This window comes from Pteronotus mesoamericanus, unplaced genomic scaffold (assembly GCF_021234165.1).
Source record: "Pteronotus mesoamericanus isolate MK-2021 breed Mesoamerican mustached bat unplaced genomic scaffold, CSHL_Meso_final scaffold_99, whole genome shotgun sequence".
Taxonomy (NCBI): domain Eukaryota; kingdom Metazoa; phylum Chordata; class Mammalia; order Chiroptera; family Mormoopidae; genus Pteronotus; species Pteronotus mesoamericanus.
The window spans coordinates 11,436,094-11,462,923 of NW_026555330.1; the positions used below are offsets into that span (position 1 = coordinate 11,436,094).

General features: G+C 45.9%; 1 protein-coding gene across 3 annotated transcripts in view; it reads left to right on the forward strand.

Moving 5' to 3' along the window:
- Positions 1 to 26,830, forward strand: part of OLFM3 (olfactomedin 3) — a 145,347-nt gene that overhangs the window by 85,406 nt on the left and 33,111 nt on the right. Inside the window, exon 1 of one of the 3 annotated variants that reach the window (XM_054564764.1) lies at positions 3,189 to 3,262. The exons of the other annotated variants lie outside the window; for them this stretch is intronic. Coding sequence (XP_054420739.1) covers positions 3,236 to 3,262 — 27 coding nt within the window. The 5' untranslated portion in view covers positions 3,189 to 3,235. Of the gene's footprint in view, positions 1 to 3,188; positions 3,263 to 26,830 lie in introns of those variants that run through there. 3 annotated transcript variants of the gene reach the window in all.

The window sequence follows — 26,830 nt, forward strand, 5'->3', positions numbered from 1 at the left end:
AAATCCCTCTCAGGCAAACAATTTAGGGAATCTGATTATAGCTTCAAAACGGTGGGGGGCGGGGGAGGCAAGCATTCTAATGACAGAAAAAACAATTCAAGTAACACTGTTTTATAAAATTCAGTATAGAGATTATAAATGGTCACTTCTTGTGTACACTTTACATGTGTACATTGAACTCTTCCTGTGTCCTTGACTATGTATTTCAAACTTTTAAATTAGTAGACTTCATTTTTGAGAGCAGTTGTAGGATTTTGGAAATATTGAGCAGAAAGTTTCCCTATACATCTCTGGTCACACACACCTACATGGTGTCCCCTGTTCTTCACATCTTGCATGACTATACATTGGGGGACTGGCTTGTGTCCCCATCAACATTCATATGCTGAAGCCCTAGCCCTCGATGGGGCGGTCTTTGGAGATGGCATCTTTGGCAGATAATTAGGGTCAGATGAGGTCATGAGGGTGGGCCCCTCCTGCTGGGATCAGTGCCCTTATAAGAAGAGGAGGAGACACCAGAGCCCCCTCTCTGCCGTGTGAGGACATGACGAGAGGGCAGCGGCCTGCCAGCCGGACGGGAGCTCTCACGGGAGCCCGGAGCGATGCTGGCACCCTGCTCTCCGGCTGCCGGCCGCCAGAGCGGTGAGAGGCTGAGCCATCATGGCAGCCGAGCTGACTGATCCACTGCTGTGCATTTGTTACAATTGATGATCCGATACTGATCTATTATTATGAACTGCAGTTCGTAGTTTACATTCTAGTTCACGACTTGTGATGCATTCTGTGGGCTTTGATGAATGTACAGTGTCACGTGCCCACCATTACAGAATCATGCAGAAGAGGGTCGCCGCCCTGACACACTATGTATTTTTCAGGTTGTTCACCAGCTGCCCTAGTGCTTTTCCTCTCAGTCTAGGCGAGATTATCTACTTAAAGATTCTGGTGTATGCAGAGTCATTCCATTTTTCTTCATCAATACTGAATTTAATTACATACTTTGTTTCATAAACTAATTTCTTCAAATGGATTTCGCCCAAGACTAGGAGGTCAGAAATAATTCTACTTTAAAAAATGGCCAGTCATGAGGGGATTCACAGTCACCGTGACTCAGAAAGTCTACAGATAAGAGAAATGGGGACTGAGAGAGACTTTCGGCATAATGTTGGCTCATTAGTTAAGTCCGCTGGGAAAAATGTACAGGCTGGCTGGCCAGGTGGAAACGTCACAGGCAGCGGGGGACGTGAGACCGGATCCCTGTCCCCTCTCATCCCTGCCTCACACAGTGTCACAACACAGAACAACCGGAGATGAACGTCTGCCCGTTGTGCTGGGTGACCTGGGTAAGGCGTTGAATATTATGGAGCCTCAAATTCCTTGTGTGTCCAACCGCAATGACACTTGCCATGATTTCTGCAGTGATCAAAATACTTAGTAGGTATCAAAATTCCTAATACAGCACCCTGGTATTTGATAGACACCCAATGAATATCTATCTGTCCCTGTTGTTATCATCATCATTAGAATTTCTATTTTACAGTGGAGAGCCAAGAAAAAAATCCATCACAGCCCCAGTTGCCTGTAGGGCAGGCAAAATGATCCGGACACGCATCCGAACTTGCCTGCCAGGCGTGGACAGCGTCAGCGGTGCAGCCCAGTGTCACAGAGCACATTAGAGGCGGGCACAGCATTGGATTAAAAAACGTTTATTGGAATTCCTCCGGGCGTCCTTCTGGGTTAATCTGATAAGGCAAAATAGTTAAAAAATATATAATTAGTCTTCAAAAACCACATGGCTCACAGGCAGAAAGAAGGCATTTTCAAAAACAACTGCTGTTGGTAAAAAGTGTATGGAAAAAGCTTCTGCATTTTTTTCCAACTAAGAATTAGGGGGCTGGAATGGCTTGGCGATCACCCCGGCTTTCAGGACAGTTGGCACATACTGAGCAACGTCGGTAAGAGGGAGACCTGGAAAACTAAAGACTAGAGACTCCAACTTACATTTCAAAGTCCAGACACTACTTCTTTGCTAGATCGTAAATTTGGAGGCAACTTATTTTAATAAATAAAATGTGAATCAGGTAGGAGTAATAATAGTTGATATTTACAGGTTTTTTAATTGGTCTGGCAAAATTAAAATGCTGAATTATGTCATTTAACTCAACCAGTAACTCTCTATGTGCCACTCTTCTCTCCACTCCATATTAGAGAAAACCAAGAAAGATCTAGTAACTTGACTAAGCTAGTAAATGCTGGGAACAGAATCGGGACCCAGGACATTTGGTTCCAAAGACCCTGTACTCAGCTATTCCTTTATACTAGAGAGAAAAATACACTAGGGATCAGAAGAATTAAATTGAACATCGAGATCGAGCACCTTCTCTCTGTGTCCACAGAGAAGCCACCACCTCCTAAGACACTTGTCTTCAACGTGGGTTAGACAGGCCTCTCAGGTGGCTCTGGGGACGGAATGAGCAAACTTGGGAAGCCACAAGAGGAAATAACAAGGCATTAGCATTATTATTATTTTAAAACAAGGGACCCCACGGGGTGCTTCTCCTGGCTAGTCTGAGTGTGCTTATTTTTTAGAGTAAAATAGGCTGAACAGTTATTGTGAGTTGGATCTCTGCACATGCACGTGTGTGTGTGTGTGTGTTTGCACAATAGCCTGTAGGAATTCTGCCTTTTGAACATAACAGAGAAAATGCCAGGAAAGCTTCCACTTTGACATCCGTCATTAAAGTATCTTGCTGGGGTAAAGGACAGAACCCCCACAAGTGACTTCTATGATTATAATATGTGTATTTTTCTTTTATTTCTAATATAACAACTTGTATGTTTATCAGCCCATGATTTTACAAGCCTGAACTGGACAGATCCAAGACAATTCCCCCTCACGAAATAAACAGCCATGTGTAAAACAGAAGGGACCCAGCGCTGGGCCTGCTCAGGGACTCTGGGGCTCTGCGTCGCCTTCGGGGGCCCGTGCTCACACCTGTAGAAGGCGGGGCGCCTGGCGGGGAGCTGGCCCCGACCTCAGGGGACGCTGGGCGCGCTGCTTTGGCTCGGATCTGTCTTCTCACACTGTGTTACGCGGCCCCGCTTCCAGATTATTCAAACCAGGAGAATTCCGTCTTAGAGTGCTATTCTGACAGACTTAATCTTATTTTGGCAATTCTCTTAGCTTGTGAAAATCTAAGAATGTTTCCAGTATTCACTGAAGCCTGACTTTTCAGCGATGAGCTTACCAGCGTCCTATGACCGGGTAACCCATGTGCTATGGTTATTAAAATAATCCTTATTGATAAAAGAAGGATTCTGAACACTTTCTATACTTTCTGGAACTTATTTTTCACAACATACCCATTAAGAATTTAGAGACAACTGTCGATAGAGTTGATACAAAAGCAAAAATAATAGCGTAAGGCTTTTGAATTGTAAAACGTACCAAAATGTTCATCTTAACTGCTAAAGTAGAATAATCAGATACAAGATTTTTTAACACCATTTCATGCTCCCTAGCTTGTGGGTGCCAAGTTGAGATTTCATTAAGAATAATTATCATCCATCATCATTTAACTTGGAAAGTCTAACTTCTGAGGAAAATGAGATTAAACAAGAACAAGTGATATCTTTCCAGGGAAGAGAGATAAGTAGCTTTTGCAGACACATACTATTTTTAAAAGGTGAAAAGTAAGCTGTAATTTCCATTTTAAACATTAAATCCCCTCTCAGGAAACGTATAGCCCTTACTTCAAGTAGACATATACTTATTACAACTGAGTGAACTGCAGGATAAGGAACTTCGTTGAAAACCCTCACGTTTCAGAATCACTCAAAATCTTGTTTATGTCAGAAGAATCTCACTTCACTTGCCCCAGCTTCCCCCCCGCGCTCTGTCGTGGTCAGACGGCCCCCCGTCCTGAGGCCCCTGCCGCTCCTCCATCGCCGCACTTCGGACGACTGAAGCTGATCCAAGGAAAGCCAAACATGGCTCCTCCACTTTGGAGGGAATGGCCCTTGTCCTGCCCCGTTTATCCCCCAACACACGACCCTACTGCCACCAGGACGTGCCTCCTTGGCACACAGGGCCGGTATCTCCCCTGTCCCTCTTCTAACGGCTCCAGCGTTGCTGCTCTGACACTGGCTGGCCCGTCTCCTCGCTCATCTTTAAACAATGCCATGTCAGGGCTGAGTCATCATCACGTTTCTTGGTGGCCCTCATGCCCTGCCATGAGGGACAGCAATCGAATCTGAATCTCCTGCTCCAACAAATTTCCAAACCTCCAGTTGCTATTTCTGCTTACGAAACAGTTCCCCTGGGCTCTCCCACCTGCGTGGCCTCTGCGCTGGGCCAGGGCGGGTGTCTGTCTCAGCCACACCTCGGCCCCCGGGGACTGTGCTACCACCACGAGGGCTCACCCGCAGGACGTGCCCCCTTCCCTTGGTTTTCTCCCCACAAGTCAGCCCCCACTCGCCCCCATTCTTGAGCCCATTGCCACAACATTTGGGAGAAGGAAAGCCCCCAGCATAGAAAGACTTAAAAAACAAACAAAAAACTTCCCCAAGTAATTCTGACCTTTCTCCCCTCCACCCACACAGGGCTTGAATTCTCAGGAACGGTGATCATCTCTAACGTCATCAAAATGTAACATCCTCCCTTGTTTTCTCTAAGTCACAGCATATAGTAGAGCCCAAGAAGTGTTTTAAATCACACGAGCGCGCGCACACACACACGCACACACACATGCGGTAAAATTAGTGAAGTTACATTCCAGTACTGAGCTATGTTTGTTATTTATTAAAAAAAACTTCAAATATTTAAATAAATTATAAGTGATCATTACATATTGCCTTTTAATCATTACCTAACTTGCAAAAATGTTTTATGCAGAATGCATGTCTAAAAACATTAATATGAATAAATGAATGTTTATTTGCATAAGCTAACTTAGTTTACATTAAGTACTATTAAATGTTCTTTAATTCACCATGTTCTTTTAAAGCTATTTTTAAAAATTACCATTACCCAGATTTCAAAATGCAGATTGCATGCCTAATATACTGTGACATTTAACAAACTACTTATGATTTTATGAAGCCAAACACTCAAATTAAGGTACTAATCACTGTAAGCTAAAGGGATGTGGTATTATGTTTATTATTCATTGATTCAACATACAAATTACAGTAGGTGAACAATGATATTGAAAGTATTTAATTTTGGTAAAAATAGAAATAGAATATAGTTAAAGAAGTTTTATTCAATTTCAGACCAACAGAAAAGTACATTTTAATCCAAATCAATGATTCTATTGACTAGGACACAAAAACTTCCATTTCTGAAAGAGCAATTACATTTTCAAACTGGAAATAACTTTATCGTATTCATTTATAGTTATCAAACCTATTAACAGTGTTTCCTTAAATACACTTGGCTGACGAAATGACTGTCTAGGAATTAGGGACATTTTGTTTCATCTGCCTGTATTTTAAATAAACAAATTAGTGCCCTACATATTGATAGATTTCTTCAGCTGATGAAATATGATTGCTGTTTTTTCCTTTTGGCAAATCACAGGACTAACTTTCTCTTTGAGAAGGATTCTGACCAAATAAACATTGAGCCAACTAGAAATGTTGTGTGGATGCTTAAAGACTTTAATACAAACTCTCCACTTGTTTTTTAAAAGCAAATCTGCTAGAGCTGGCTTGTCAGAGCTTTGCGTTCTAACCTGCTGGGCCTTGAACTTGCTCACCCTGAGTCCCTGCAAACATTCTCAGCCCTGGGCTAATGGCACCAGAGGCTCCCAGGAGCTTCCCAGGCTGAGACTTGATGGACCGCGAGATACCCAAGGGTAGATACCGATGGCTTTAGGGCGGGATGTTCTGTGGTGCCCTGGCACCAAACATGCCCTAATGACCTGCTGCTGAGCTGAGAGAATTGATATGCCTTTGCCTTCCATTCTGATCTGCCCCTACATGTACAATAATATCACATACTTGGAGAATCTACCTGAGTATAAAAAATGTTATAATAGAGGAACCAAACGCCTAGAGGCCTGCAGTGGAGATTGAAACCCACTGCGCTAATACACAGACTGCTTCTGCACCTACAAAGTTGAAAAGGCGTAGCCTTATTGGAAAGTAACAGTGACTTTGAAAGACCTGCACAATCAAAAACGCGCCCCTGTGACCAAGACTTTCTATTAAATCAACTCCTTCTTCAGGACTGAACGGGACGGCTCCAACCACAGATGCTACTGAAAAATCAGCCTCATTGAGCAGGCTCCTCATGGCCTGGATCTAGAGCAGGGAAGCGAAATCAAGGAAGGAACCGCGCAGGAAGTCCATGATGCAAACACCAGAGGGGAAGCGAGACAGGGGAGCCAAGGAGAGGCAATAATGCAAAGTCATGTTGGATGAGGCCAAGAGAAATGAGCTAGAGGTCACAGAGCTGGGAGAGAAACATGGGGACCGCGAGGGCCTCTGGTCACGGGCCAGCCTCCGAGTGTGGTGGCGCGGGGCAGCTAACCTCTCCTGCAAAAGAAGTGTGTCATTTACTCAGCTGCTGGTTTCCACATTTACTGAGGCCTATGAGAGCCGAAGTGGAAGGGACGCCAAACGTTGGAGTTGGAGGAGGTACAGGCATGAAGTCGGGTGAGGTTCAGGGGACCGCAGCTCCAGAAAAGCTCTCTAACCACACTGTCCTGACACCACTTCCGGCTGGGGGAGTCCGATCACCCTGAAAATGAAATGTAAGCTATGCGTTTCTAAAGAAAACTTCATGTTCTCCAAGATTATGCATTAAAAACAAGAAGGGCGAAAGGAAAATGGGCAGTGTCTGATCACTCCTACCTATGGGATTTGGTCAGAGAACCAACAAAACAATCACTGCTAGCAAACTAACAGTTAAAAAATATCTAAGATTCTAATAAATAAGAAAACGCTGGTCAAGACAGGCTTTTAACTTTCAAAAATGGAAAATGTTCTCTTCATGTCATTTATAATCGTTATTCGTTACAGAAAGGATCATTTAAATTGTGATAAATTTCATTACTCTTAGAGAGGAAAAAATGTATCACCACTTTTATGAGTCAGCCTTTTGACTTTTTTCTGATCTAAAGCGATCGGGCCACGCTGGAGTGTTTCAGAAAATTCCTTTCTGTTCTGAGCAGGATGATATTGACCAACAAGAGTGGGTCCAGATGAGAGTGGCCAGAAAGGACAAAGAGCTGAAAGCAGGCTCTGAGTGCAACCGTCAATGAGTCTGGGCATATTCTTCTTGGAAAAACACAGCTGTAGGGAGCCTGGTATTTTAAAGGGCGGTTACGTAACAGAGAACCCTAGGCCTCCCAGCTGGTTCCTCAGACACAGAACTAAGACAGTAAACAGAGTATCAGTAACTACAGGGATTCATTTACGATCGGAAATGTCCAATGGCAAAGCCTCTAGGTGCACAGCATTGATTTTGGCAACACAGGAAGTACCAGAGCAGCAAACTCAACTTTTCTGGATGTGGCACAATGCACGTCACTACCGAGTGAGACCTGGAGTAGCAGAACTTCACGCCATGTTCTTGGATGGTCGAAACCTTTACTCCCTACCACTTGGAAGTAACGGTACACTGTGATAATGCTCCCATACACCTGCTTGGTTACATACGTGCTTCTGGAATTTGGTTGCACATCAAAATGAGGAGCTTTGAAAAGTGACAATACATGTTCTACTCCAAGGCCCTTGAATAGCATTTCCGGTCAAGTGGGGGCAGGAAATCTATGTTTGCAAAGGCAACAGGCAATTGTGTTGTATCCAGACTACCGTTCAAAGGAAGTTCATAGACGATGTCTCTAAAATGAGTGGATGCTGTGAAAGCACCATCCTTCTCACCCTCTTCTACCCCACCCCAAAATCAGAGCATATGGCTGACCGCCTATTCTGTGTCTCTAGTCAACCCCGAGTCACAGCTACCCAAGTATGGTGACCCAAGACCTGCCAGCAGGAAGCTGGGGAAGCAGCCACAGCCATCAAAACTCAGAAGTGCTGTATTAATTAACTATGGCCACTTCGTTCATAAATCCCTTCTAGTCCCACTAAAATAGTCCTCAGTGCTTAACAGCAGCATCCACCTTGAGCCAGTGAGGTTTGGATGGGGCAACTTACCTATGGTGTGCGATGCAAATATAATAGCAGTTAATCAGAATCCTGCCAAAGACACCCGGCTCCGTGGAATGGACAGGAAGTGGTAAGGGGAGCTCTGATGAAATGCGAGGGGTTACTCCAGGAAGGGCAGGCACGCTGCTCCCCTTAGACAACTGGGGAGGGACGTTTGGAAGGGGCTCTTCAGAACACAGGGCTTTGAAGAGGAAAGGAATAAAAGAGTCACTGAAGAAATGAAGGAAGTCCTTAAACATCAAGGACGTCCTTAAAGAGGTTTGCAAAAACAAATCTCCATCTGCAAATACATCCTCACAGTTGTAAGAAAGCTCATTGCATTTGTGTTTCTTTCTTTCAAGATAACATTTCAACTACAGCTTTACTTCTATGCAATTCTAGCACCATAGAAAGTGGGTCAAGTTTAAGTGTGTGCGTTCTGTTGACAACGGTCTCTGGGTGGGGACATTTCCCGGTGAGAAGCAGGTGTGTTTGGGAGTCCTCGCTTGCACTTTCCTCGGGGAGTGCCACATCTTTGTTCTTTTCCTGGCCGCGCCCCCTTTGTCACACGGCTGGTGCCCACAAGCGCCAGCCCAGAGTTCAGTCCCGCCCCCATGACTTGGCCTTCCAGGCTCCTCCTGCTCCACGTGCGGTCTGCAGGTCTGCACACCTGCCACGGGCGCGCCGCCTGAGTGCTTGTTAGAAATGCAGACTCTCGGGCCCTGCACCTTTATGTTTGCGAGGCCCTGCTCTGGGCAATCCGAGCGCCTAGGCTGCAGTATTGCACATTGTAAAGCCTAGAGGCCACGCTGGTCTCCTCTCTCTCTCTTTCTCTCTTTCTCTCTCTCTCTCTCTCTCCCCGCTTTACACCCAGTCATTCACAAAGCTCCGCATAAGATGTCTTATCCTTCCCCCTTATCCAGCTCCTGTCCTATCCTTCCTGTCTTTTTCTTTATTCTTCCTAAGCTGCCAAAAAGCCACTGACTGCTCCCCCCACCCTCCATCCACTCCTCACCCCTCACCCCTCTCCCCAATACGAGCCTGGCATCCATTACTCCCCTGGACGCAACTCTTGAAAGACTCCATGTGCTATGATCTACTCCCCTTGGGGACCCGCAGGAGCAGGCTGGTTCCTGCCACCTCTCCACCCCCATCCCCTCTGTCCCCTCCCCATCGAGCACTCCGGACTGCCCCATGCCAAGCAACTGAGAGCTCCTTAAAGAACAAGCAGTCCCTCGTGCCTCCGTGGTACCTGCCCACGTGCTATCCTCAGGGCAGATTGGCCTTTCCTTCCTGATCTATTTAGGAAATTCTACTAAGTCCACTGAAAACCACTGTCCACTGAAGCCTTTACTATCCCACCCGAACGGAATGAACTGCTACCCTGTTTACGTGCCACTGCATCTCGTTCACACTACACACCACCGAGTATGGGAATTATGCGCTAGAATGTGAGGTCTTGAATGAGAGTGGACTTTATTCATCTTTGATTGTTTGCATTGAGTGTCCAGCGTTCAGAGAAGGATCCAAAAATCCTGTTGAATGCACACATGATCCGCCAAGAAACAAACCTTGCTCCATAAATAGTAACTCTAAATACAATTTTTGTAGGAAAATATTGACTTATATATTATTGGAAAACAAAATATATGAGAGGAAACTTATTTTTTTTTTATCACTGACATATTTACAAATCAGTCTTGGAAGAAAAGCTGCTAATGAGGATCGCAGGAATGATGGACCCCCGTTACTGAACAGCAGTTATGCGTGGTCCCCAGTTTTAAATCCAATAACTTCTTGAAAACCTTATGGACTGCAGTATGAGGTAAATTATACCCTAGGCATGCGTGTTTGAATGCTGAGAAAAGGGTACTTTTGTTCGGTTTTGTTTTAAAAAAAAGTGTGGAATGAGTGGAGAGGGAAGACAGAAAGTGTGAAGTGCAAACTGTGAGGATTTTCCAGGCCTGAACCACAGCCAGGCTCCCTTAGACCACACACCAAAGTCACCTGGGGGACCCTCACAAGCCATTCTCCCATCCGACAACATGAGTGCAGGACTCCCGGAAAGGCTCGACCAAGTTTGCTCAAAGCGAGGGATGGAGAGGAAGAGGAGGAGGAGGGGAGGGAAGGGGCAGAGCGGGAGAAGGAGAGGGGGAGAGGGAGGGAAGAAAGGAAAGAAGGAAGGAAGAAAGGAAGGGAGAGAGGAAGGAGAAAGAAAAGGGGAGGAAGGGAGGTTGGGGGGCAGGGAGGAAGGGGCCGGAGAGACGGAAAGAGAAAGCATTGCAAAGAGACTGCAGCAGTAACAAGGGCAGCATCGCAGCCCTCCTGTGTTAGGGTGCATTTGCGCACATTCATGCAGAAACCTGACCAGAAGCCTCGAGACTGGAATGAATTTTTGGCCATGCACGACTCAGGTTACTGATAAGTATTAGAATTCAAACTTTCCTTATTGGCATGTACACGTGACTTTGAACGTGATTGTCTCAGTCAACAACGAACGGCCCTTCGAGAGCTCTGACAATCCCACGTGGCCCCCTCCTCCTCAAAGAAAATCCTCTTTTTTAAATCACAGTCACTTCCTTTCACAGCCTTTTTATACTCAGTAGACCTAGACTGTGGCTCAGATCAACATCACCATTTTATTTGATTAATTCGAAGAGAGGTCAACATATAAATCACTGGGAGAAAAGGTGCACGTCCACCAAGGAAGCCCTCCACCGTCTGACGCACAGAACCAAATTCCTCACAACGTGAACTTTATTGCATTTTAGGACCCGTAGTAAATTACACTGTCCCTTGCCCTGAGCAAATTAAAAATTAAGATTATGAAGAACTGAACTTTTAAAACGAGCCCAAGCACCTTTCCTGATGAAGTGCTTCCCAACCGTTTCAACTAACGGCACGAATCCCACCTTCTTCTACCTTCCTCTCTGTCTCTAAGAGTGGACTCTTTGCTCAAATGGACATAGTTGCTTATATTCTCTCTTACTCTCAGATTGATAAATTACTCAAAAGATCATATTTATTTTGCATTTTTCTGTATACTACTTTCTGGCCCGACAAGTGAACTTAATAAATATTTGATAAATAAACGCCTTTAAAGGTCGAAGAGAGGGTAACGACATACTTCTGCTTATGTTTTTCTAACAACACATAATACATACTTAGGCTGAAAATTCGGAGAGAAAAAAAATATTACACAAAAGAAAGCATCTATTTAATGCCAATAACAAGAGACAACCTCTGTCAAAAAGTTTTCCTTATCCACTGTCAAGTCCGTAATTCTGTGTCATTGGACCTCTTTCCGATATTCTTACTCAAGGCCTCCGAAAACTCTTCGTATAAAGTTAATAGTCCTTAACTGCACGGAAACAAAGAGGACAGGGAAACGAGGTGATGACCCACTCGTACCCCTTCATCGGCGGGTGGTGGTTTTCACCGCCTGGCCTTCCCTGATCTCCTGGCTCCCTTTTATAAAACGATATCATTCTCATGACACTTTCAATGACAAAGCATGCCTGACCTGCTTCAAACCCAGATCTTCCCCACCCTTAACGTGTCACTGCGTTTGTCTGCCCAGGGCTTTTAAGTCACAAAACACATCCTGGTGCTGGGCGATGGAGACACATAGCGCAGCGGCCGCCGCTGCGCACTCACCCTGCAGACCTTCTGCAGTTTAGGTGCCTTTGTTGCAGCGCAGACCACAAATGTCACCTGCTTTGGTCCTCTGATGTCTGGGGTTATTTACTACCGCTGAATTTGGGGTTCCTGCTAAACCTACATTTCCAATTGCATGAGGGAGATAAGCTTGATGAAACAACTTGCAACAAGTTTTCAGAAAATTGCCCATTGGAAGGTCCAATTGTATTCTTTCTCGATGCCACTGAAAGGTCCTCTTTCAGATCCCCAGGCAATTTCCCAGCCACTTTGCGATTTCTCATCCTAAGCAGTTCCTTTCGAAAAAGCTTTTGGCCGTAATTGAATCCTTTGGTCTGCCCTGGTGAGGTGGGTGAATTAGAAAAATCTGAACGTAGATCCCAATGAAAATGAAGCAGGGGCTGAAGCCTCACCTGAGACTCGGCATCTCCCGGGTGACAGCTTTGCTCCGTCACAGCCAAAGATAAATGCAGTAACAGAAGACCTGTTACCCCTTCGGTTCTGCGCGCAGCTTGAAGCATTCATTGACCAAGAGCATGCCAGTGACTAACCCGTAATCTTCCCCCAAATGATTCCAATTATTTTTAAAAGACAGCATTTGAAATCAGTATTTGCCACAATATTATTGTGTGTGTGTGTGTGAGTGTGTGTGCATCGTGCACGCATGCATACGCGGAAGGAGATTCTGAGGATGTGATTGTTGGGGTTCCAATACTGGCCCCGCCATTTATTAGCGCTGTGACCTGAATGAACTAGCTTATTTCACCTCTCGGCGCCTCTGCGCCTCACTGGGAATTGGCTGCAGTAACAGCACCAACGCCCGGGGTTTGTGTGAGGATTACATGAGTCCATACAAGTGAAGTTCTCAGACCAATGCCTGGCAGACAGGCTTCGACAGGCAGCTCCCCACGGCTCTGCGGGGTGGGCACGTTAGACCCTCCCTTCCGAGGATGCTCTGAGCGGTGAGGCCCTGTGAACCAGCCACAGGAGAACCAGGAACATGTTGCACTTCCAACTGTGAGAGAAAAGCCTTTGTATTCCTAAGTCACCCCAAAGATGGATGATCTTCACTTCTTTATCACTAACAATTTCCATCCCCATCCCGTCTACCACAAGGATGAGGAAAAGATGCAGAACCTCTTTGGCAGGGGAATAATGGCTACCATGGGTCGCAAGCTCATTGGCTGGTCCTGTGAGAAGTGCTGTGTGTGTAGGAGTCTATCTCGCCCTCAGAAATGCCTGAGGGAGTAGGTTCTCCTATTAACCCCAGGTTCCCGGCAGGAAGCCAAGGCTCTGGGAGGCCACACACTGGCCGTGTGTCAAAGCAGAGTGGGCAGGAGTTGGTGTGACTGCAGGGACAGAGCTGAGCTCCTCTGTGGGACACCATAGTGCAGAAGGGACTCTATGGGAAACTCAGTTTCATATCATAATTTCCCAGTGGAAGAGCCCAGAGTGATGAAGCTGATACAAAATTGAAGTCCTTTGCCTCACCGCCCGAGGGTCTCTCTGTCCCAGAGCTCTACCTTCTCCTTTCCTCTGGCCTAATCCTGAATTTTCGTTTCCCCACGTCTTCAATTTGGAGTGTCAGGGGAAAAAGAAAAAGCATGCGTGCTCTGAACGCATTCCTCCCACGCACACCCAGTTTTCCTCCTTTGAAGCAGCAGCAGCAGTAGCAACAGCAGCAGCGGCAGCTGCCAGCCATCGGAGGACCCTCCAGGGCTTCTCAGATGATGCCGGAGATGAGAAAGTGGAAATCCCTCCTCTAAGGAACTTTGTCACTGTAAATGCATTCTTTCATCAGTGGACGCTTCTAAGATAACCCTGTGACCTCAAGGCAAGAATGGCAAAGCACTGAATTCTAGGAGCTGTGCGGGGGTCCCTAATTAATTGCCAAGGGCCGAATGAAGGGCCCCCGGTGATGGGACACTCAGATCTCTGTCTCCTGTAATTGGTTTTATTTAAATTCGCCCTTCCTATAGCCTACAGTCTCCTCCGCCTTCCCTCTGTTCCCAGAGACAAACTGCATTAGCGAAAGGCGAGAGGAAGAGAAGATTGCTTCCATGTTTATTTGGGGTTTTACAGACTTGAGGCCTATGGAGAAAACACAGAACAAGATTTGGAGACAGTACTTCTAGGTGTAGACCAAAAGTGCGTGCATTATAACTCTGAAATCTGAAGGAAAAAGCATTTTTAACCATAAGCATAATGTTTCACTCTTTTACACTGTCCTCTAGTCACGTGTACATTGATTAGACACACACAAAAACACACATGCAAAATGCAATATATTACACTGACTCGTTTTGCAAAGAAAAAAGAAAAAAAGACTATATTGTAATTTCACACTGAGAATGGTCTCACTTTTAAACTAAGGGCAGGTCATGAACAAAATAGTACCATATTTGTTTGGTCATTAATTGAATAAATATTTATCAAGAACCTACTATGTGCTAGGCATTCCCCTAAGCATGAGAATACCCCAGTGAACTAGCCAGGCAAAGTCCCTCCCTCCGTGGAACTTTATTTCCCGTGGAGGAAACAAACAGTAAACAAGATGAATAAAGAGTACACATAGAACGCTAACTTGTAATACAAGTCCTAAGGAGGAAAAATAAAGCAGCAGGCACAACATGAAGCAACCAGATGAAAAGAGCAGACATCTGAGACAGCATGGGCAGCGAAGGCCTTCTGAGAAGGCGACCTTGGAATTCACGCAGACAGGGAGTGAGACGATTCTTGGAGACTGGCATTCCACCCGAGAAGAGCAAACCCGGAGACCCTGAGTTGGAAGCGCGTCTTGCATCTGTGAGGGGACAGAGGGACTCCAGTGAAGAGAAGGAAGGAATGAGATCAGCGAGATTCGAGGAGGCCGGGCTGTTGTAGAACCTGCCAGTTCATGCTAAACATTTGGACTCTTACCATGAGCGAGATGGGGACCATTAAAGAGTTTTAAGCATCGAAATAACATAATCTGACTTACATTGTAAGAGGAAGGCTCTGACGGGGTGGGGGGAAGGTGAAGAACAGAGTGAGGTGGTGCAAGGCCAGTAACTGGTGGCTTCTGTGACAGACCAGGTGAGGCGTGACAGTGACTCGGAGCAGCATGGTGGCACTGGGGGCGGGAAAAAATGGCTAACTGCCAGATATATTTTGAAAGCAAAGACTAGAAGACCTGCTGATGGAATCAATAAGCGATGTAAAATTTTTTTAAAAAGTTAAGATTGAAACCTAACCTTTTGGACTGACCAGCGATAGCACGGAGCTGAAATAGGAAAGACTGTAGGACTATAGGAATGACTGCATGTGTATGTTTTGTTTACTTCTTTGAGGTTTGGTTTTGTTTGCTGGAGATGGGGAAGGCATACTAGGAGCTCATTTTTAACATGTTCGATTTAAGATGTCTATTAAACACCCAAGTGGGGATGTCAAATAAGTAATTGGATAAAAGGTCTGAATTGATAGAGCAGGTCTGAGAGGAAGAAATGAATTTGGGAGTCATTAGCATATAGATGAGGAAAAATCAACAAAAGAGACAGAAAGATGAGCCAGAAAGTCAAGTGGGAGGAAAACTAGGTGAATGAATGTTGTATCCTCAAAGCCAGGTGAAGAAATCATTTCAAGGGGGAGAAAGTAAAAGTCTGATGAATACAACTCTTAGGTCAGGAAAGCTGAGGATGGAGAATTTACTGCTAAATTTAGCAATGTGGGTCACTGGTAGCCTTGATAAAAGTAGTATTTATCGGGGGAATAGAGAAGTGTGGAGAAAAACTTGATTAGGAAGAGAAAAAAACAAAGATGATGAGTACAGACAATTCTCCCAAGAAGGTACATTCTAAAAAAACAGTGAGAAATAAAGGAACAAATAGAGAAAACATGGTATCAAGAAAGTACTGTGTATTTGTCTGCATTTAAGATGAGAGATATAGGGAGTGTGTATATACGGCTGGGGAGGATCCATTAAAAAAAGAAAGGTTTGTTGTCAGAAAGAAAAGACAGAATTAAGAGAGCGGTCTCTGAGGAGGGGAGGTGGACTTGATCGAGGGCAGTCCACCCACAGGGTGGTCCAAAATGGCAGCGGAGCATCAGCGGGGAGACTGTCAGAGACACAAGGTATCTGGTCACATGCTGGAAGAGATGTCAGGCTCTCGGGGTGGGGGCGGAGCCCTAGGACCCTGGCTCTTAATAAGCTTGGCGGGTAATTTTCCTGCATGATGTCTGAAAGGGATGGTGTATGGGGAGGGGCCAACCCGGCCTAGACACAGAGGACGGATCCGCGGCAGGAGGAGGACAGGTGGAGCACATGGGCCCAGGGGAGCTTCGAGAGACCACGTGGCAGCGGGACTGCAGGGAGCTCTCCGGCTTTGACTTTTCAGTGAAGGAGAAGCAAGGCCGTTAGCTCCTTCTCTCTACTTTGAGTTGGGCCATTCACTCCAGAAACTCAGAGTGACTTGTGCCGCTCAGCAAAATTGTGCTGTTCTCTTCACGCACCACGACGGAACGGAAAGCCAGCGTATGGCCCAAGCTCAACGCCACTCCCCCTAGCAAAGGCACAGGCACCCACCTTTTCAGGGCCTCGTGTACCTCGAGCTGGTCTCCACCTTCGGGCCCTGCCCCAACCATGCCATTTCTTACCAAAGGCAGGGCTGCCACGGACAGAGCCCCTGACACGCTGCAGGCACGTTCAGACAGTCTCTCAGTGGGTCTTCCTGAGAGCCCTCCCACACAGCGGCAGACATCTCTTATTTTACAGAAGACAGAACGGAGGCTACTAAATGGAGCTGCCCATGCACCTGCCCATTCACGGACCATGCCTCCATCCGGGGCCAATCGTGCCCCAAGAATGATTTCAGTACAAGCAACTGTCCCCCACCATCCTCCTTTTACACCACGCTCCCAACTGTCCCTGCGTAAGCTGCTAGCAAGAGCCACTTGGCTTGTCTCTATAGGTCACTTTGGCTTAACTGCGCTTGGCGCTGACCACACAGCTCACCTGTCATCATTCTACCTGACAGCTACCCTCTTCCTCTCTCCTCCTCCACCAGCAAGGCCTTCACTGGTCCCTGCAACCTTGTCTCGTAGGCCTCTTTGCTCTCCTCTTCAGACTTTCCGCAAAGTATTCATGTTTTAAATTGCAATGAAGTGCATGTAGACTATTCCTCCTTTAATTTTCTATTGTTTAACAAATAATTACAGCCTCTTTTCTCATTTTGCTTAAGGTCAAACTTTTGGGTTCTTGACCACAGTTTATGTGACAATCAGGGTCTTTCCAAGTATTTGACGTTTTCCAATCTGCCGAAGCTGAGTTCCCCAGAAACCCCTACCGCCTACCAACAATGGCCCCCAAACTAGAAAGTGCATTGAGCGATAAAGCAATAGTAAACACTCATGCTCCAAATCAAGGGAAAAAGTAAAATTCCAAGGATGAACCATGCCAATATTACATAAGACACCTATAAATCTTTTGGGTCATTATTTATTTGCTTATCAATTATTTATTACATAGGTTTATCATTAAATACTCTCTGAATAATAGGAAGACAGGCTACCATAAAAAACCTAAAGAATAAAAAAACATATTAATCAATATCATTCAGCATTCCATTAGTAATAGCGCACATTGTAGGTTTTATAGTTATTGATCCACATTGACACTGTAAAAAGAAAATATGTAGTCAGATCACCTTTTCTGTCAAATTACTAGAGTTACTAATATTGTCACCATTTACTTGTGATATAAGTCGTTTTGTTGTTTTTAAACAAAAGTGTGTAGGTAATTATGTATAGGTAACTAAATCTAGAGATTATCTTGAATTAAAGTCTAAATAAAATCACTGGAAGGTAGTTTTAAGACTGTTCCTAAATGAAACATTTTTGTCATCTATGGAGGATATGATTTTTTACTAGGCCACTGTGGTTGTGCGGTCTAGTGAAACTGATCCTTCTCTGAACTTCACACGTGGGTACATTACTATCCTGGGACTCCATCTACCATCAGCCACTCACATCCAGGGTGGCTCTATAAACTCTTTATTTTCCCTAAGGTCATACTTCTACTTGTATTTCTTATCCTGATGAACACCATTCACCACCCAAACCCTGAACCTGAAAATTTCCCCAGGTAACTTTCTCTCTCTGACTGCTCACATCTCTTCAGTCACTAGGTGCTGCCAATTCTACCTGAAATCCCTGTGGAATCCATTCTCTGGAACTCCACCCCCAGCTCCCCATCTCAGGACCTTAGCGCGTCTCACCCCTGGCAGAACATGTCCCTAAGTGACCTTCCTGTCTCTGGTATGTTTCGCTCTTCCTGCAACCCCCACCTGTCCAACCTGCATCGGGAAAATGCCAGCGTAGCCCTGTGAGACATAACACTAATGACTTCACTGCTCTGCCTAAATTTAAATTTCTTGAATTACTTCCAAGGTAATGTCCAGGCACCTTCAGGGGATCTGAACCTGGCAGCTGGTCACTGTGAACATTTCCAGCCTTGTCTCTCAACATTGACTCTATCACCATTCACACTATCCCTGTAGGACGTCTGTAATCACTGGGTTTCCTGCCCTGAATACAGGCTGCTACTTCCACACAGAAAACTCACCTCCCCATCTGCAAACTACAACTTCTGAAATGGAAATTGTAATGATAATCACTTCACTAGATTATGCGAGCGCCACAAACATTTAGGTCTTTACAAATGGTAGTTATGTTTATTTCCCACAACTAATAATCATTAGAATGAGAGCTTTGCTATTTCAGTATGTGCCATTTAAACCTGCTCTAAAAACAACACATTATAGCTTTTATGTTTGTTGTTCATAAACATCATCAAATCATAAACGTTCACTATTGTTCTCTTTCAGCCTTTAGTGTGGTTATTTGCGTCTCTGGGAAATTACAAGAAGCATTCCATTTATGCTGGATTTTTATTTCTTCTTTTCTTTTGGATTTGCAATTAAGAGCCTGGTTTCCCTTGACATTAAATCCTATATTCTTCCAAAGAGACTATTATTTTGTCAACTGACAGTTCCATTAATAAGTATAATTACCATCTGCCATGTTGCATCTTAAATTGCCCAGTAATTGCACATATATTAGCTTTCAATTTTGGAAATTAAACTCTTGAAAAGGCACTCCCCTCCTTTATTAAAGTCAGATAGAGTACAGGTGTATTTCTAAACAAACAGATTTGTAAATCCACTTTGCTTTTTGTTATTGCTACCCTGTTACACTAAAGTAAAATTTCACAGTGCTTTCTATGAATACTCTGTTATTTAATGCCAAGTTTAGTATATAAAGTAGTGTGCTTTTATCCTGATTGGTTTCTCATATGATATGATTATTGAAAGACAAAGATAAGTAACATTTGATTTTCTGGACATTTGGTTAAATTATAAGTCAATTGAAATTCTTTGGATGTCATTTAATGGGAAAAAAGTAGCCTGCTTCCTAGGTAATAGAGGTAAGGAAGATTCAAGGAGTATCTCAGCTTTCACCCCAGCTTAAGGCTGCTTTTGAGACTAGAGGGGACACAACGCCTCTATAAATATGTATCTCTTTCAATTGTATGACAGCCATCTCTTTTATTTCTCCTGCCTAAAGTGTTTAAGAAAAATATACATCTTTGGCTCAAAGTTCCAGTTACAAATAATTTCAGAATTCTCCGAAGGAATCAAAACAATATTTTTTCTTTTTATAACAGTTTCCTTTTCGCCTAATTTTCATTCGGCCACATTTCCCTCTGCGTCTCACCTCTCTATTTTTATTTTAAAGCATATATGCTACTCAAGATAATGGCCTCTGATTTATTCCATCCGGGATCCGAGATTGGGACGTGGGCGATGTGCAGTATTTGCAAAGAACATGATGAAGTTACCTAAAAGCTCCAATTCAATATACCCATTTGCCAACACCAACAACAAAAAAAAACCTCTAATAAACAGGTCGGTGAATTTTACAGCTGAAGGGAACCGTGTAAAGCAGGGAGTCCAATCGCCCTATATTGTAGAAAAGGGGAAAAAAAGACTTGAAGCCAAGGAATTTTGATGTCTCTGGCCATTCACGTGACTAACTGCAACCATCAGACTCCCTGATCCCAACTCTGCTCTCTCAGTAAGTCACACGCCCTCTCCTGAGACAGACTCCTGGTATCCGGTGTCCTTCTGTCCGTGGTCCTCGGGAGGAGAGGCAGAGTTCAGGGCGGCTGCCAGGATGCCTGAGCATCTCCTGGAACCACATGCACTTCCCGTCGCAGAAGCTCTTCCCCGAGGCTGTCCTTCCTGCCTGTCCGCCTTTAAGGTGCCTGGTTCCCCGCGGGCAGCAGCCGTGCGCCTCTGACGCTGTTTCTTCAGCCTGCAAAGCTCATTTCAGGGTACTGTTTTTGAAGGTCTCTTACTCTCATTTCGGAAATTCGGTGCAGACTTTTCTTTTCCTGCCCTGTCTGCGCCCGGAGCCACGTGGAGGTATTAAGTTCGTGCCTGACTTGTGCACGTTGGCAGAGACCTCCGTGCAAAGGCGCGTTTTTTCACGAAAGGGCAAAGCGCAGACGACCCCCGCAAACGCTGGAAGGAATGCGCTCTGTGAACGTGGACCACTCCGGTGGGGCAGGGGGAGCCCTGGGCCCCCCTCCCTCCCTCCCTCCAACCCCTGCAGCCCTTCCCAGAACATCCCTCGGAGCAAAGCGCCCGGGAAGGCAGGGAGAGGCAGCGCAGGGCACTTCCCTTGATGGGGGCAGGGGGAGGGCAGAGGTTGGGGGCTGCGGGGAGTCCATCTCCTTTCATGTGCAGATGGAGCCGCGCAGCCCCGCCTCCGGCCGGCCAGGCCCGAGCTCCGTCAGTCCCGGGAACACTCCTTCCTTAGCTCCACCGCCATGAGCGCTCCGCTGCTGAAGCTTGGCGCTGTGCTGAGCAGCTTGGCCATCATCTCTAACTGGATGTCCCAAATGCTCCCTTCGTGGGTAGGACTGAACGCCACGAGGCTGTCGACGCCAGACACCTTAGTAAGTCACTCGGGTGGGTTTGGCCATCTCGGGAAGAAGGCGCCTTAAAGCAGTGGGCTTGATTTCGTACATTGCAAAGGCTCAGATTTTGCTTCTCTCTGTGGTAACTTAAGGCATTTCTTATGAACACTTAACCATTACATCGAAAAAATAAATAGACTTCTCAAGAAATTACCTGTGGAAGGAAATACTCATTAAATTCCTAAGCATCAAAAGCTTTGATTTAACTATATTAACCTGAGGTTTGGAAGGATTCTTAAAGAAATCTGTTCTCTTTCTGATTATTTTAATTCTTCTTTTAATGTCTGTAATAGCCCCATACTTTTTCCTACACAGGCTCTTCTATCTAACCTAGATGTGCTAGGGCAGTTTCTTCCTTGGAATTGAATACCTGTGACTCTTTGCAATGCATTCAGTCTGAGAAAGCAACCTCTTTTAAACACAAATGTACAAAAACTCAGCTGTTTAAAGCCTGCCATAAAGACCCTAAGAAGATGAACACCAGGAATAACTTCCTTGATAAAAAAATCATCTCTCTATACTGTGTAATTTTTCATAAAGACGTTCCTTATTACAATTGTAACTCCTGTAGTCTTCCTTCGCCTACAATTAATGGTTTTTTTAACCCTTGCCAAATTACAACAAAACCTCTTCTGATAGTTTGGAGGAACGTTTAACTAGCGATACTCTTAAATCTTGCAAGTAGCAATGACTGGCTTTCCAAATAGAAGTTTATAAATTCGAATAGAGTGACTATCCTAGAAAGACAATTTCCCTGTTATCACATAAAATGTACAGAAACAAATTAGTACTTGGAAGTCTCTGTGTTTGTGTCTTATCTGTTTTTACCATAGAATTATCCCAGTGAATCAGGAAAAGCCACAAATTAAAAGGAAAGTAACTCTATTTTCAAGACTTGTATGCAGTCACTGATAAAGTTAATCTATCAACTGATGTGTAATTAACTGAGTCGAGTCCAGTCAAATTAGTCACGTGCTCTCCCGGATTCACTCAGCACGCAGGGCACCTGCAGAGAACACAGGAAGGAGGCACCAAAGGACCTCCCTGTAGGTTTTTGCCTCCCAGGAGTCACTGAAGACACCCCCGTGCCTCTGCGTGGCCCGTATGTGGCTGGAGGGATGGAAAAGAGATTTGCAGTTATAAGGAGGGCAGAATATGTCATCAAAAACAATTACAAAACAAAGAGTCACACAGTATTTAATATGTACTGAGACAAATTTCCTCAATGTTCAAATTCCTGATGGTTTTTAACAACTTAGCTGTTGAATGAACTCTTTCGAGAAATGAATCTAAATGGAGAGATTCAGGACCGAAATCTTTTTCAAACTGGGCACCGTGCTTCTGAGATAGCTATTTTGCATGTAGACAGACATTGGTTTGGTGTATTTCCTATTGTTGTTGATGGAGAATAAGTAAATTTGCAATATGACGCATGATTCCTTTAGGACTTCTAGCCATCTTGTAATTGCAAAGTCAACTTATTTTCTTTACTTTCTGGTTGGATATCTGTTGGTTGAAAACTATACAGCATTGCGCTGGTTTATGCAATGTGCTAATACAACCAAATATTCCTTTGGAAGAAAAAACCCAGAAAGTTCAGGGAAGTTTGCACTAATGGTATTTTCTGGAACGGGTGGAGAAACCAGGCGGCAGCTTTTTATTTTCTTTTGCAGCTTTACAGAAGTGACACATCTTACTGAAGGACAACGTCTATGACGGCATTTCCCCACCTTAATTATTCAAGATAATTGCTCGTACTCTAGAGTTCCCATGGCGAGAAATAAGTGAATCTGCATTTCATAGATTAAGATCATAAAATGGCAACTCTGGAAAGGCTCTTAGGAACCATCCAAGCTAGTAATTGTGACACTATTTTTGGCAGCGACACCCCCCTATTTTTTCAAATTAAATCTTACATAAGCATACTGAATAAATAATATCCGTTGCATGAAACTTGAAGCGGAAATGCATTATGTAATGCAGGGCACTGATTGCACAAATAATAAATAACGGGAGGAGGCATTTCCTGGGCCTCCACCCTCTGCCCCGCCCCCACCATCAACCCCTTGCCCCAGGCAAGATACCCCACAGGAACCTCGGCGCTCTCAGGACCTGTGGTGCCAATGCGACCGACCTAAGCCAACTGCCTCATTCCGCCAGTGGGAAGACAAACCCAAACTGTGTAGGTGACCAAACGGGTTCCCTCCAGCTGGTTAAGGACAGGGCGGAGGGTGGAAGCAAGTCACCCGATGGCACTCCCGGCCGTGGCTGCTGTCCCCCTGCCCTGCTCAGGTGGCTTCCGTGACCCTGGGCTGCCGTTCTCTCATACGAAGGGCTGGCGGCTCCTCCCCAGAGGGAAGAGCGATGAGGTGTAGCCCTTCTCAGCTTTCTCACTGTGTGTTCTCGCTCTAGACAGGATGCACTGGATGAGCCTGCCATTGAGCGTGTGCGTGCACACACACAGTAGGTCTTAAAACTGCATTCATGAGTGTTCGTGAAACATGCACATGGCAGTAAGTGCAGACTTACACTAATATGAACATAGTCTTTCTTTAGAAGGGTAGTTTTAAAGGACTTGAAAAATAATCTTTTAAGAATAAGAAAGATAAGGTATTAATAATTAAAGGGCAAGTAAATCTGTTTGAGGCAGGTGTCTCTGAAACAGGGGTGTAACACCTGATTGTTTCAAACCTTGGGAAAGGTTTTTACATTCCCAGCATATTTTTATTAGTAAGTAGTTACATCCAGCTCCTGATGAAGAGCTGAGCCTCCTCTTGTTTTTCTTAAAATCCTGAAACCTCCCTTCATCCTCTTCTTGGGCCCTGGTTTCTTCCTCTCTGCTTTCCCCTCCTGCCCTGCCTCCGGGCCTGTTGACCTTTGGAGCAGCTGGCTGGCGCCCGCAGGGCCTCAGGCTCCCCAGCGCTTCCCTCTGGTGCTGAGTGACTGGCCCCCCGAGGCTGAGCTTCTGCGCAATGCCCCCGCCCCCGCCCCCCATGCTGTGGACCGCACACCAGGCAGAAGGCGGAGAAGAGCAACTGAAGAGGGGACTGTCAGCAGACACCCAGCGTCCCCAGGAAGTCCACCCCACCGAGCAGGGACGGCGCCTCGAAGGGACCTGTCGGCAGAAGTGATTTGTTTGCAACATGTTCAAATATCTAGCCGGCTTCTCTTCTGAACTAACTACATCCATGGGTGAGTCCATTTTCAAGGCCCGATGCCAACTCCCAACACTCTCTGAGCTTCTCGGCTGCAACTCCCTCCTGGGGGAAGGCGCCTGACTTCCCTGTCTTGTAAGGCCTCTTCCTCCCCAGGTCCTTAGACGAGGTCCATTTGGTAAAGGAGCAACTAAGCAAATTAAGGATGGAGAGATGGACGAGAGAACAGAATGGCAAATCTTGGAAGCCACAGAGAGTGAGATCATGGCCTTTTTAAAGACGAACTGAGACGTCAGTGAGAAGGTGGATTTACTCCTGTTTAGATACTTAAAGCCAAAGGAGGACCGAAAGGGGAGAGAGACAAAAGGTCAGAGTCGGCCCAGCCTTCCGCCCAATGAGAGGGGCCAGCTGTGCCACAGTGATAGTCCTGCCCTGCAGAGTTCAAGTGCAGATGCAGGAGAAGTGTCACTGCGTGGAAGGACACAGGAGCCAACTCTAAGTCATTGCAATTTCCGGACCACAGACAGACATAACCAGCCAACCTCAATTTGATGTCTTTGAGGGGTTTTTTACAGGTGTTTTTTCTGGGAGCCTTAGGGTTCTCTTGAGTGAGGAATATACATTTGTATTTCAGTTCTAACTAGTCTCCAAAGAAATTGGAAGCCAACGGCTATGCCGTGACATCTTTGATAGCACAGCCTCTTTCCCAGAGGCTGTGGGGGGCCGGGGGGCGGGAAGCCATGAAAGAACATAGCTTCTTTCAGCATGGTCTGCCACGTCTGTCCAGGTCTCTCTGACTCCCGCCCCCGCATCTCCCCCCTCTCCACACCGAGAGCCATTAGCATGGGAAACCACATTTCACTCGAGGATGAACCTTGCCTCAGAACATTTGTAAGGGGCTTCCATCACTCAGATACCTCCCCTCTAGATTGAATAGGCTTTAATAAGTGGATTTTTTTTCCTGCTTTACTTTCCCCTACCTTGCACACCACTCCCAGCACTAAAAGCCTTGATTCCTTTTCGCCTGTCTGTCCTTTTGTGAAGTGCCCAGAACCTCAACACAAAACAAAAGACCTGGCGATGTTCCACCCACCGATTTTGTTCTCTTCCAAGGATCAGAACTCCGTGCCTTTGCCCCGCCCACCCCCTGGGCCCTGATAAGTGACAGGGATGCCTTCCACAGAAACACCCACTCAGGTCGCCGGGCATCACTGCTGACTGCTCCCGGGGGGCCGGCAGCCCGTCTCCACAGTTGGGACTACGCCCCCCGCCTACCTGCGGGCACCTCCTCGAGAGCACAGCACCTTGGACCACTGGCAAACGGACACAGACCATGCCCTGCATTTCTCCGCAGAGGATGGATGTAATGGGCTCTGGGATCAAAGTGGGAGCAACCTGTATAAATCCCATATGGGACTTTTATTAAGTGGACGGCTAGGGAAAAAAATAGCTTAAGCTTTTGAATTTCAGTTTCCTGATAAGTAAAATAAGATATTGTCTCTTTCTGGTCTGTTTCTAAGGGTGGTTTGTTCAGAAGGCTAATGAGGCTAATACAAGACAGGCAATTTTCTAAACAGAAAAGCCTACCGAAATGCCAAGCTATTTTATTAATTTTTATTTTGAGCTCCGTCTTTGGGATCCTTTGTTTCTGGTGCAAAGCCCCTGAGATTTGGGGATTATTCTAGCCCAGTAGGTTTATATTTACAGAGCATAGTTTTGCACAATTAAATTACAAGCAAAGAATGCAGACCTGAAACCCAATCGTTGAAACTGTCATTTCATTCTCCTATTTCGAGTGCTCTTGAAGATTTCATGAGTTTTGTAATATTAAAATGTGTTCAACCGTTCGCTTAGTTCTTCTAATTAACACAAAAGATTCAAAGGGACCCCGTCGGTAATCGGGGTGATTAGCGGCGTATCCGATGGTGCTGGACTACACACCCCCCAGGGCCAAGGGCAGGGTGTCACGACTGCGCGGGAAGCGCCAGCAGGTCCTCCTCGGACACGCGCCGGGTGGAGAAGTTCAGGCGGCGACAGCGGTGCCCTGTGCCTGTCTGACGCCAGGCTGTGCCGGCACCAATCCCAGCCCTGGACTGACCCCGTGACCTCGGAGCAAGTTCCTTCCCGTCTCTCGGTCTCAGTTTCCTCGCCAGTAAAATGCATCCCCTCTTCCATCAGGTCGCTGCGATGGTCAAAGGCAATCACGCGAGTGGCCAGGCCACGGCCAGAGCCCCGTCCCTGTTGGCTATTGTCATCCCACGAGTTCTGCTGAGCCCTGAACGCACGCGCTTGCAAGCTAAAGCAGAAGCAAGTCTTTACTCTTCGCCGTCCCAAACCATCTGCCTACTTCCTTCCTCGGGGGCCCTAGGCTGGTGTCAGTGCCAGTATGGGTGCCCTAAGGGACCCCACTAGAGACGCTCCTGAAACTTCTTGGTTCCCCACCGACCCTGGCACAGAGGTTCACGTCGAAGCCCGTGGGCTGTCAGGCGCTCAGCTCCACAGTAGCTTTTTTCTCTCTCGAGTTACCTTTTTCTCGCCAGAGAGGTACCTCGGCAGAGCCGAGATTCAGACTAAGTCTGCAGCAGAGAAGGTCCTGGCTCTTGGCGGCAATCCCCCCGGGAAGACAACTGGAAGCACAAGCGAGGCTGAAGTCTCCTCGGATGAAGCTGACACTTCAGGGCCAGGGTGACGCTAAAAGAAAATTGAACCCGATTCACCTTTCCCTCCTTCCTCATCCCAGACAGCACCCGACACCTGCCTGTCGTGATAAGCTCCCCGCTGCTCAGCCAGACACTTGGCAGGTGAACCTCAGCATCGGCGCCGCCAGGTTTAACAACCGCTGTTTGCACTG